At 31.6% G+C, this 10,799-nt stretch overlaps 1 protein-coding gene across 6 annotated transcripts in view; it reads right to left on the minus strand.

Moving 5' to 3' along the window:
• LOC106469229 (IQ motif and SEC7 domain-containing protein 1-like) overlaps positions 1 to 10,799 on the minus strand; it is a 136,488-nt gene that overhangs the window by 11,420 nt on the left and 114,269 nt on the right. For 5 of the 6 annotated variants that reach the window (XR_002612946.1, XR_002612944.1, XR_002612948.1 and 2 more), the window contains exons 7-13: positions 10,161 to 10,368; positions 8,135 to 8,274; positions 7,618 to 7,743; positions 6,722 to 6,821; positions 4,186 to 4,307; positions 3,357 to 3,570; positions 1,056 to 1,108 (exon numbers count right to left, since the gene is read on the minus strand). Coding sequence is in view for 2 of the 6 variants with exons in the window: in XM_022398498.1 (XP_022254206.1) it covers positions 1,056 to 1,108; positions 3,357 to 3,570; positions 4,186 to 4,307; positions 6,722 to 6,821; positions 7,618 to 7,743; positions 8,135 to 8,274; positions 10,161 to 10,368 (963 nt within the window). In the remaining 4 variants the exon portion in view is untranslated. The remainder of the gene's footprint in view (positions 1 to 1,055; positions 1,109 to 3,356; positions 3,571 to 4,185; positions 4,308 to 6,721; positions 6,822 to 7,617; positions 7,744 to 8,134; positions 8,275 to 10,160; positions 10,369 to 10,799) is intronic. The other variant, XM_013929702.2, reaches the window with a different exon arrangement.

Consider the following 10,799-nt stretch of genomic DNA (forward strand, 5'->3'; position numbering starts at 1 on the left):
TGAATAGTTTTAGTTGTTGTATAATCACTTTTCGAGATCTTGAATTGAATAGTGTTTTAGTTGTTGCATAATCACTTTTCGAGATCTTGAATTGAATAGTGTTTCTGTTGTTGCATAATCATTTTTCGAGATCTTGAACTGAATAGTGTTTTAGTTGTTGCATAGTCACATTTTTTGAGGACTTGAATTGAATATTTTTGTTTTGTTTACGCGAACTTTGCATTAGTCGAGAAAACCCAGGATCCATTCAAAATACCAAAAATAAAAAAATTAGTCATACACGGAACTTGAACAAAAAGAGAAGTAAATCTGATGATTTTCATTTGAACTGTTCAAACAGTGTTTGTTTGAAAATTATGTTATTCACCTGGTAAGGGTTATCCCCCACTTGCGCATATGTTGATTGGTCGAGTAAAAGTCAAAATTTAGTCACTAGTATATTTGGATAATTCATCATCCTATGATGACGAAATGGTTTTCATGTTCTTATTCATGGAGGTCGATTGTAATAATTTAAAATTACATCTGAAGATTTAGAAGGGCATCTGAAAATGTTAGTTTTGAAGAGACTACTTTGATTTTTTTCTAAGAAATATGCACTGAATCATTACAAACACATTAACGGTGAACAATGATACTAGTGAAAGTTATAGACTTGTAAATCATTTGTGGATATGTGGTATGCATAGTTTTGGAATAGCTAGATTCCTAAGAAGCGAAGACGTTAGCAGTTATGAAGTAGGCTTAACTGACTTCTACCTATGAAGCAAAGGTTTACTACATTAGCAGTTATGAAGTAGGCTTAAACTGCCTTCTTACCACGATGCAAAAGGTTATCACATTAGTATTTATGTAGTTGGCTTAACTGATTTCTACCTATGAAGCAAAGGTTTACTACATTAGCAGTTATGTAGTTGGCTCTAACTGCTTTCTACCTAGGAGATCAAGTGATATGAAGAACCCGTGAACTTTGTAAATAGCATGTAAAAATAAATATGAAAAAAACCCAAAAGCCCTTACTCGCCCAATTGTTTTGGTAAAAGAAACAAACTCACCATTCCGCTATCTAAAGAGCCTGCACTACCTCTTCGAACAGGCTTGTTCATTTCTGAACGTGAATCAATAAACAAAAAAGGCTCATTAGTATATGAATAAAATTACTTATCCTTCACTCAAGTAAATACTTAAGACATCATTCAAATAATAGTTACTTAAAACTGTTAGTAGCCTAAACTCTTCCTAGTCCAATTCAAACAGTAGGATAGTAAAACAGCTTTTAGATCCAATCAGATATGTTAAACGTTAGTAGTTGGGCCATTTAAAATAGAAATGATTTTTTTTACACTAGACATGACTACTTCAGAGAACTGGAGTTTCTTATTTTGTTTAATATTGTGCAAACATTATAAAAGTACGATAATTTTATATACATAAAAAGTATCAGATATGTTCTCTATCATACTGTCATTTGATAATACAACTTAGAGACTAATATTTACTTGTTAATCAACGATAATACAACTTGGAGACTAATATTTACTTGTTAATCAACGATAATACAACTTGGAGACTAATATTTACTTGTTAATCAACGATAATAAACTTGGAGACTAATATTTACTTGTTAATCAACGATAATACAACTTGGAGACTAATATTTACTTGTTAATCCATGATAGTACAACTTGGAGACTAATATTTACTTGTTAATCAACGATAATACAACTTGGAGACTAATATTTACTTGTTAATCCATGATAGTACAACTTGGAGACTAATATTTACTTGTTAATCAACGATAATACAACTTGGAGGCTAATATTTATATGTTAATCAATGATAATACAACTTGGTGACTAATATTTACTTGTTAATCAACGATAATATAACTTGGAGACTAATATTTACTTGTCAATCAACGATAATACAACTTGGAGACTAATATTTACTTGTTAATCAACGATAATACAACTTGGAGACTAATATTTACTTGTTAATCCATGATAATACAACTTGAATGCGAAGTTTTACTTGTTAAATATTTCTTTTATTGCTGTTATAAGACAACTAAATGTATTGAAACGTTTCAGCTAGAACCTTACAATTAACACTAATAAAGACAGTCACAATGCTTAGGGACTCCCAGAAACTGTCCTGAAGTGCCACTCCCACATTATTCTGGGCTCACTGATCGTTAGGTAGGTGTCACTTAGAAAATAGGCCTGTGAAAGTGGAGTAACTGTTAATTTTACTTGAGGTGTTAATTCACTTAGCATGGCACTAAGGCATGTCTACATTGATCTGATAATTCACTTAATGTGACATTAAAGCTAAAATTTAATAATAAGGAATATTCTTTAGTTTTCATTTTCATGGTTGTATATTCACTGATTCTGTTATAGTCTCACATTTAAAATGTTTCTGTTTTTCCCCAAACTTATTTTCTACGTAACTTGATTCATTTTTACTGGTAAAGTATATAACTGATGTATTAGAACTTAATCATTCACCGCACTACTAATCACTTTTTACACTCTTCTACAATTCAGGTTGATTAAAACGTTCAAGCATTGGCTATAAAAAGATAAAACGTTACCAACCATTAACGGTGTAAAATAAAAGTTAACTAGTTATCAGTGTTAAACATACCAGCCTTAGCTATAAGAAGATAAAACGTGACCAACCATTAGAGGGGTAAAATAAAAGTTAGCTAGTTATCAGTGTTAAATATACCAGCATTGGCTATAAAAAGATAAAACGTTACCAACCATTAACGGTGTAAAATAAAAGTTAGCTAGTTATCAGTGTTAAACATACCAGCCTTAGCTATAAGAAGATAAAACGTGACCAACCATTAGAGGGGTAAAATAAAAGTTAGCTAGTTATCAGTGTTAAACATACCAGCCTTAGCTATAAGAAGATAAAACGTTACCAATCATTGAAGAGGTGAAAGAAAAGTTAACAAGTTATCAGTGTGTTAAATATACCAGCCTTAGTTATAAGAGGATAAAACGTTACCAACCATTAGATGGGAGAACTAAAAGTTAACTAGTTATAACGTACAAGCAAAAACCTATGAAATAAATGAAAAACATATTATACTGATGATTACTTCTGTATTGGTCAGTATCTTCAGGTGGATTCTTCAAATAGATATTTCCCAGCTTACCTCAAATGAATAATATTTGTCAGTTTTGCACTCATTCCTATTATATCAGTTGTTAGAGTGTAGGATATGTAATTAACGTCAGTAATCAGAAGATAATAACATACCTAACTGTATTTAGAATGAGAACAAAAACCAACAACACATTTATCCTCATCCATTATCCGAGAATTTAGCAACTCAAACTTACGAGGATCATGAAGGTCAAGGAGAGAGTTAGACAGGGAAGAACGTTTTATGTTGGAAGACTGTCCATCGGGGTGGAGTCTGTTTCTTTCTTGACTAGTGGAGGGAAGAACCTCTATATCTACGACACCAGAGTCTCTGTTCTCTGTAACTCTCGTTCTCAGAGATTTCTGTTTTTCTAGTTCTGCTTCTATCCGAAGGTTCTCCATTTCATCCATCTAGGAAAGAAAACAAAAAATATATTTTCTACAAAACACTCTTAAATGTTGCAGCTAAAGAGCAAAATATAAATCAAATTATCAAAGAATACAGAATTCGATATTAGAAAAAATAAATAAAAAATGCGACATCATTTGTGATGTTTGCCACAATGAAACTTGTGTATAGATCATTAAATAAAATTCAAATATATCCTATAACCTTCTGAATAGGTTACGAAACTAATCCTTCCTGTAATATTTAACATAAATGTGTACAATCTATGACTTAATAAAACTACGATAAAATATTAAGTGGAGAGTGAAAAAAATATATTTTTACAATAACTCTTTCCTGAAGAAAATCTCCCCAGAATGTGGAACAATGCAAAGCTCGTGCAAGAATTAAGCAAGTTAAGAACATGGAAATGAGAGAGAGCTAGTTAAGAACGTTATGTGGATTTTATCTTAAGGAAAGAGTTTACAAACAGAAGTTCAATATGTAGTAGAATCTTTAAAAACTTCACAGATCTGAGAAAATACGATTTTTTTTTCATCACAACCTTTACTTGAGAAAATTACATTTTCTTTACCAAGTATTTACAAAAGTAACAATACAATTTTGAAATACCTCACCTCTAGAATGGATTCTTTCAAATCATCTACAAATTTAGTTCGGTCGTGCATGTTTCTTGCATTGAAAGTAATTAAAACCTTGCTGTCAACTCTACGTGTAAGCCTAATCCCATGTGAATAATCTGTTGAAAAAAGGACAAATTTCAGAGTTAGTTATACTATTAAAATATTCAACATATTTCACAATAAGTAGAATTAACGTTTTCCTTTCATAGAGAACTCAGCTTAGACGAATACGAAAGTTTAACAAAATAATTCAGTGTAATATATATCCAAATGAACAAAAACAAGCCCAAACATAAGTCAAACAAAGACGCTGCACAAATCAAAAGGATTCCCAGGGCACAGGCTATAATGTGGGATATAAAATGTGCCCTGAGTTTTGGAGGTGACTGCGGAAGTTGGACTCACATTGCAGTAGGGATACACCGTCTATCAGTCTTAACCTTCGTTCGCTAGTCTCACATGAAGCCCCCCAGTGACACAGCGGTATGTCCGCGGACTTACAACGCTAGAAACCGGGTTTCGATACCCGTGGTGGGCAGAGCACAGATAGCCCATTGTGTAGCTTTATGCATAACTTCAAACAAACAAACAAACTCACATGAAGAAATAAAAATAAAATAAAATAATAATCAAAAGTAGAAATGAGGAGGGTGAGATGTGGGTGCTCTAGCCCACAACGTCCCACATCTATATCCCTCTTCACTGCCTGTAAACAGTAGTGAGAAGGTGACTGCTCTCCAAAGTAAAATAAATAAATATAAAAAGAAAGAAAGAAAGACAAAATAAGGTACTATCACTTGGGGGTAAGTAAGGTAAACTTACCTCCTGAGGTTGGCATTCCAGCTCCCATTGTAGTAGTAAAGCACTAATTAGTAGCACAGTAGACAAATTATACTAATATAACATCAAAACGAAGTATCTAAACTAACTAGTTTAACTCCCAACCACCACCCATTAAAAGTCCACTGTAGCTACTAATTTTCAGACTCTACACAAGCCTTTATACGAGATAAGGCGTTCCTCCCCATAAAAGTAGTGCCTTATTAAAACTAAAAATACTTATTGGAAACTATCAGTAAAATCTCCTTAATGTTTACTTCTTTATATTTATTTCATAAGTTTTTATATTTACCACAGAATATTTTAATAACTTTATTAAATTGATTGAATATTAATTTCTCCATTAATATTTCAACATTAATAATGAAATATTGTAATTTATTACAGATTTTATAAAATCTGAATAACTGAAAAGTCATAATACTTATAACAGAAGAGTATGGCACATTAGTATTAAAAGAGGGTAAGCCATCTATAGGAAAAGAAAAGTATTTTCTTTTATCAAAAACATTTAGATTGATATCATTATCAATTATTTTAATTTCAAGATCTCAATAATGTGCATCTGCATTAGAAATTGAAGTATTTGAGTATTGATTTTCTAAATATATGTAGGTAACATACAACAAGCTGTTTTACCTACAGACACAGCCTATTACAAAGACTGAACAATTTAAAAACTTTTTCAATACTCCCCCCCCCCCAACCCAAGTACCTGATGCTTATCTGTTGACCAGTCTATAATCCCAAAATAATGAAAAAATATTTTACTCAGCCTTGCGTCTATTCCTTTAAATAATTTTAGATTTATTCTACATTAAGTACAGATTCTAAACAAAGTTTATGGAAGAGCTAGAAAACAATGCATTCATTCTTATATTTCATTTTGTATAAATATGGATGTGACTCATAATAATGCTGAAATCTTCACTTCATGAACGTCTCTATCAGTAAGCAAGTAGTTACTCTACCAATGTTTTTACAGTTATACTTAAGCGATATTCTCAAGTTCACTGATTTCCCTTAAAGTACTCGAATAGGATCCACAGGATAACAGAAGACTTGTCAGGATTTTCTTATTTTCGACGAGTTTGAATCAAAGAGACTGGACATAATGTATAACAATGTTTTAGTTCAATACACTCACAATTAAAGTCAAGTGCATTTTGTGGCACATTCAATGGAGAACTCTCAGTGTATTTAAAGCAAATCATTATCTTATCTTCTCTTGTTTCAGACTGAGAAAGCATACCATTATATACTAATAACCATAATGTTTTTCTTCTCAGGGCATGGGCATTACCTACATGACATGACATTCATTCTCATTTCTAAACAAGGAATGTTGTATCCCTGGGACATCCCCAGACTTGTTAATGGAAAATATTACTGTCTATTTCTACAGGATGGTCTACCTTCCAGGAATCTCTCCCATGAGAAAGTGCATTTGACACCATAGTTGAGTAATTAAGACAAGAAAAACTCAGTGGCTCCCTTGACCAACTTTCTATGTTAACAATACTTGCTCAATATGCACAGAAATTATGAAAATGCTTATATATTAACTAAGGGGATAAGAAACACATGGTATGCCTACATAGAACACTTAATGGAAAAAATAAATAAATAGAAAGCATATGTTAACTGTGATACGTGTGTAGGTGATAATTAATACTGGTAAAAAACTTACGTGGAGCTTCAAAAAGCAAGACGTTAACTCCACACAGTGGAAAAGATTGCCGGAACGTATAAGTAATACTCATTTTCTTCTTACTAAAGATTTTAGAGACCTGTATAAAATAAGTTAAAATTGTTTGTAACGACTGCTGAAGCATAATATAAAATTTACAAAATAGATAATATTTTTTTCAAAACACTATTAATAATATGATGTACTGTTCCTCTTACAGTTAACTATTATAAATTTCCGAGATAATACTTCCTGTATTAAAATTGGTACAATTTCAACAGCTTTATACTACAGATATTTACATCTATGTATGCATGTATGTGTGTGTGTGTCTATAGCTAATATACAATTAATGCAAGCAAATGAGCATAAATAATGATGGATTTATTTCATTGCTTTATCCATATTAATGTAGTTTCATTACTACAATTGAGGAGTAAGCATTAAGTAAAAGCAGGTTAGAAAATCATTACAAACTAAATAAAGAAAAACATGCATCTTGGATGGTTTTAAAAAAATATTGATACACATACTTTAGAAACAAATTTGCTTGCATAAAAATTAATCATTACTGCAACCTAGAATTTATTTACTATTTACTGTAACCTAGAATTTATTTACTATTTACTGCAACCTAGAATTTATTTACTATTTACTGCAACCTAGAACGTATTTACTATTTACTGCAACCTAGAATTTATTTACTATTTACTGCAACCTAGAATTTATTTACTATTTACTGCAACCTAGAATTTATTTACTATTTACTGCAACCTAGAACTTATTTACTATTTACTGCAACCTAGAATTTATTTACTATTTACTGTAACCTAGAATTTATTTACTACATTCAAGTATAACTTCAGTTCACCTTGTACAAGTACTATAATCCTTACCAGGAGAGTATCATTAAACAGGAACACTTCACGCTGATGGATTCCAGACCTTTCTTTCTTGGTTATGTCATAAACTTCATAAAGACGACAATAACAGACCAACCTTCTGTGAGGCTGTGCTAGGTTCTAAAGAAGTTAATTTAATAATCTTTTACTGAAAATTATAGATTAGTGATTCCAGTTTGCAAGCTGAGATAAGAAAATTCCCTCACTTTCCTTATTACAGATCAAATTCTAATTCTTGAAATTGCACTGAACACTTGATTATTGGTTCAAAGCTTTAATAGAAAAATTCAAGTCAGATACACATCTTAAAGAAGAATTATGGAAACAATTTCCCCCTGAATAAAAATCAAATCTCCTCCTCCTTTTAACATTTAATTTAATATTATAATAGTGGGTGACCAAAACAATTGATTATAATGTTGTAGGCTGAAGGTAAAACAAAGGTTAAAACAAATATTGAATTCTGAACTTTAGAAGCACTACTGTATAGTAATTTAGATAATTTACTCACTGGTTTCTTGCCAACAATTGTCTGTTGAACCTTCATTACTTGTGTCACATGGTCAGATCCAGTTTTAAATTCACTAGCTTTGATTCTTTCATAGATTCCAGATAGCATGTCTCTATCTAGGTCATGGCCATCATCAATTCCTAGTTAAGATTATCAGGAACTTATAACTGTTGGTCACTTTAATAAAGTATTATTCTAGGTCATGACCATAATTGATTTCTAGTTAAGAATATCAAGAATGTATAATTGTTTATGTGTTGTTAAGCACAAAGCTACATAATAGACTATCTGTGCTATACTCACCATAAGTATCAAAACCTGATCTTTAGTGGTGTGAGCCCTCAAGCTTACTGTTGAGCCACTAGGGGGCATGTATAATTGTTGGTCGCTTTATTAAAATATTATACTAAGTTATGGCCATCGTCAATTTCTAGTCATAATTATCAGGAATGTATAACTGTTGGTCACTTTAATAAAATAGTATTCTAGGTCACGACCATCATCAATTCCTAAATAAGATAACCAGGAATGTACAACTTTAGATCACTTTATAAACGTATTATTATAGGTCATTGTTTTTGTTGACTAATCAACCTATATAGCAACTAGTTGTCATAGTTAAGCAGATTCATAAGGTCAGCCATGCTGATACACATGGTCAAATTTACTTTGAACATACAAACATTGTATGATGATCAGAAGAGACTGTTTGATAATCACAAACTTATTCAAATAACAAAACATATTAAGGATTGTACATCTCTTAAGGGCATAACTAGCATTTCATTTCAACAGTTCAAATGGGTTTTGGCTTAAGCTTTTTAAAGGGGCAAAATGAGTCCTGCAACAAGTTATGAACAAGTGATTTACAAGTCATTGCCACTGTTTATTAGGTATAACAAGGCTAGAGGTAAACATTTATCTTGTAAGTAGTAGTAAAGTATGAGAGTTTTGAAAAGTGGGATTCTTGAAACTTATTTAAATGCTAGTTTCTGTACAGAGAGTTTGTTTACTTATTGTCTAAGGATAGTTCATACAATGAGCAATAACAACATTGTCAGAGCTGTTTATAAGGCCTGTGTTTCAGATTCTGGCTTGAGAGTTATTTTGCAGAAAGTAAAACATTGTTTGTTTATTAACCAGAACCAAATTTCTCGCCTCAAAATTCTTTCGTAAATCCACAAATCAAATTTTATATTTTTTATGTTAACCATGACACCTACTACAAGAGGTGGCTAAATTTAATTGATGTGTTTGTTGTGGGATATATCCAAGAAAAATCGAGGTTTACTGATTTAAACAAGTTTAAAATAATGCAAGAATTTTAACAATTTAAGAACAAAATGTGGTAGTTTTGATATAAAAGCACTAGGCCCAATAGTGGGAAAGAGTTTAGTTTCAAACCACCAAAAGTAACAGTAATGGTTATTTTTCAAATTTTTCGAAATGTTTTTTTTTGAATATTAATAGGTCTTATGAAATAAATACCATAAACAAAATAGAAAAACAGAAGCTCTGATATGAACAACAGTTTATGAACACATTAGTGATACAAGATGTCATCAGTTTAAGAGAATTAATTTAATTGCAAGATCTGATAGAAGATCTGTAATTAAAATAAGTTGCAATAAAACTGATTAGATTACATCAACATTTCCCTTTTCTGATGTAAAAGTGGCACAGCGGTATGTCTGCGGACTTACAACGCTAGAAACCGGGTTTCGATACCCGTGGTGGGCAGAGCACAGATAGCCCTTGTGTAGCTTTGTGCATAATTAAAAAACAAACAAACAAAACTGATTCATTTTTATTTTAAAGCCGTTTGATTGACAACAGTTTTTATTTTAGATTGATGAGAGAATTTTTTTCTTTCTGAACCTTATAAAAATTATATGTTTATTTACGAGCTAAAAATGGTACAAAGTAAATGTATTATATTACTCAAAATGTCTTAAACTAAAGAAATAGTAAAACTAGCTTCGAAAAATGACTCCAAAAAGTAAAAGGATAAAATGGTAAACCTTACCTTTTAAGTTCTTTATGAAATCGTCCAGTTTCATCCTTTTATCTGCTTTCAGGTTGGGCGTATGTAGATCTGTGTTTAACATAATGATAGCAAAAGCAAGAACAAAGACTGTGTCAGGATTGTGAAATTTGGTCACTATATCCCGATTGCAGTCTGAATACCTGTGGCTGAACACTTCTATTAATCTCTCAATTTTCTGGGCTTCACCCTGAAGAAAAGAAGTAGCAAACGCTTATCTTCAAATAACAAACACTGTCTTTAAAAACAAGCGTAAATATTAGCTGTCGTGCAAGTTTAGCTCTTCAACACCAGAAGAGAAAGATTTTATATAAACAATAAATTTTCTCTGGAAAAACAGGATGTCAACACATGAAAAAAAAAAAAAAGAGCAAAAGACTTACAGTAGCGAGAGGTGAATGGAGCTCAGAAATTTGAAGATGTTTGTCAGACAAACGGAACAAAAACGTAAAATTAAGCTGACTACACCAAAGTAATCCAAAATGGAAAGATGGATAAATACTATAATCTATACAGGAAAAGGAAGAAACAGAAATAACAATAGCAGAAAAGATAAACACCATGCTCATCATGTTCAGGCCCGGTGGTTAGGGCGCTAGACTCGCAATCTGTGGGTCGCGG

This window comes from Limulus polyphemus, unplaced genomic scaffold, assembly GCF_000517525.1.
Source record: "Limulus polyphemus unplaced genomic scaffold, Limulus_polyphemus-2.1.2 Scaffold95, whole genome shotgun sequence".
In the NCBI taxonomy this organism is placed as follows: Eukaryota; Metazoa; Arthropoda; class Merostomata; order Xiphosura; family Limulidae; genus Limulus; species Limulus polyphemus.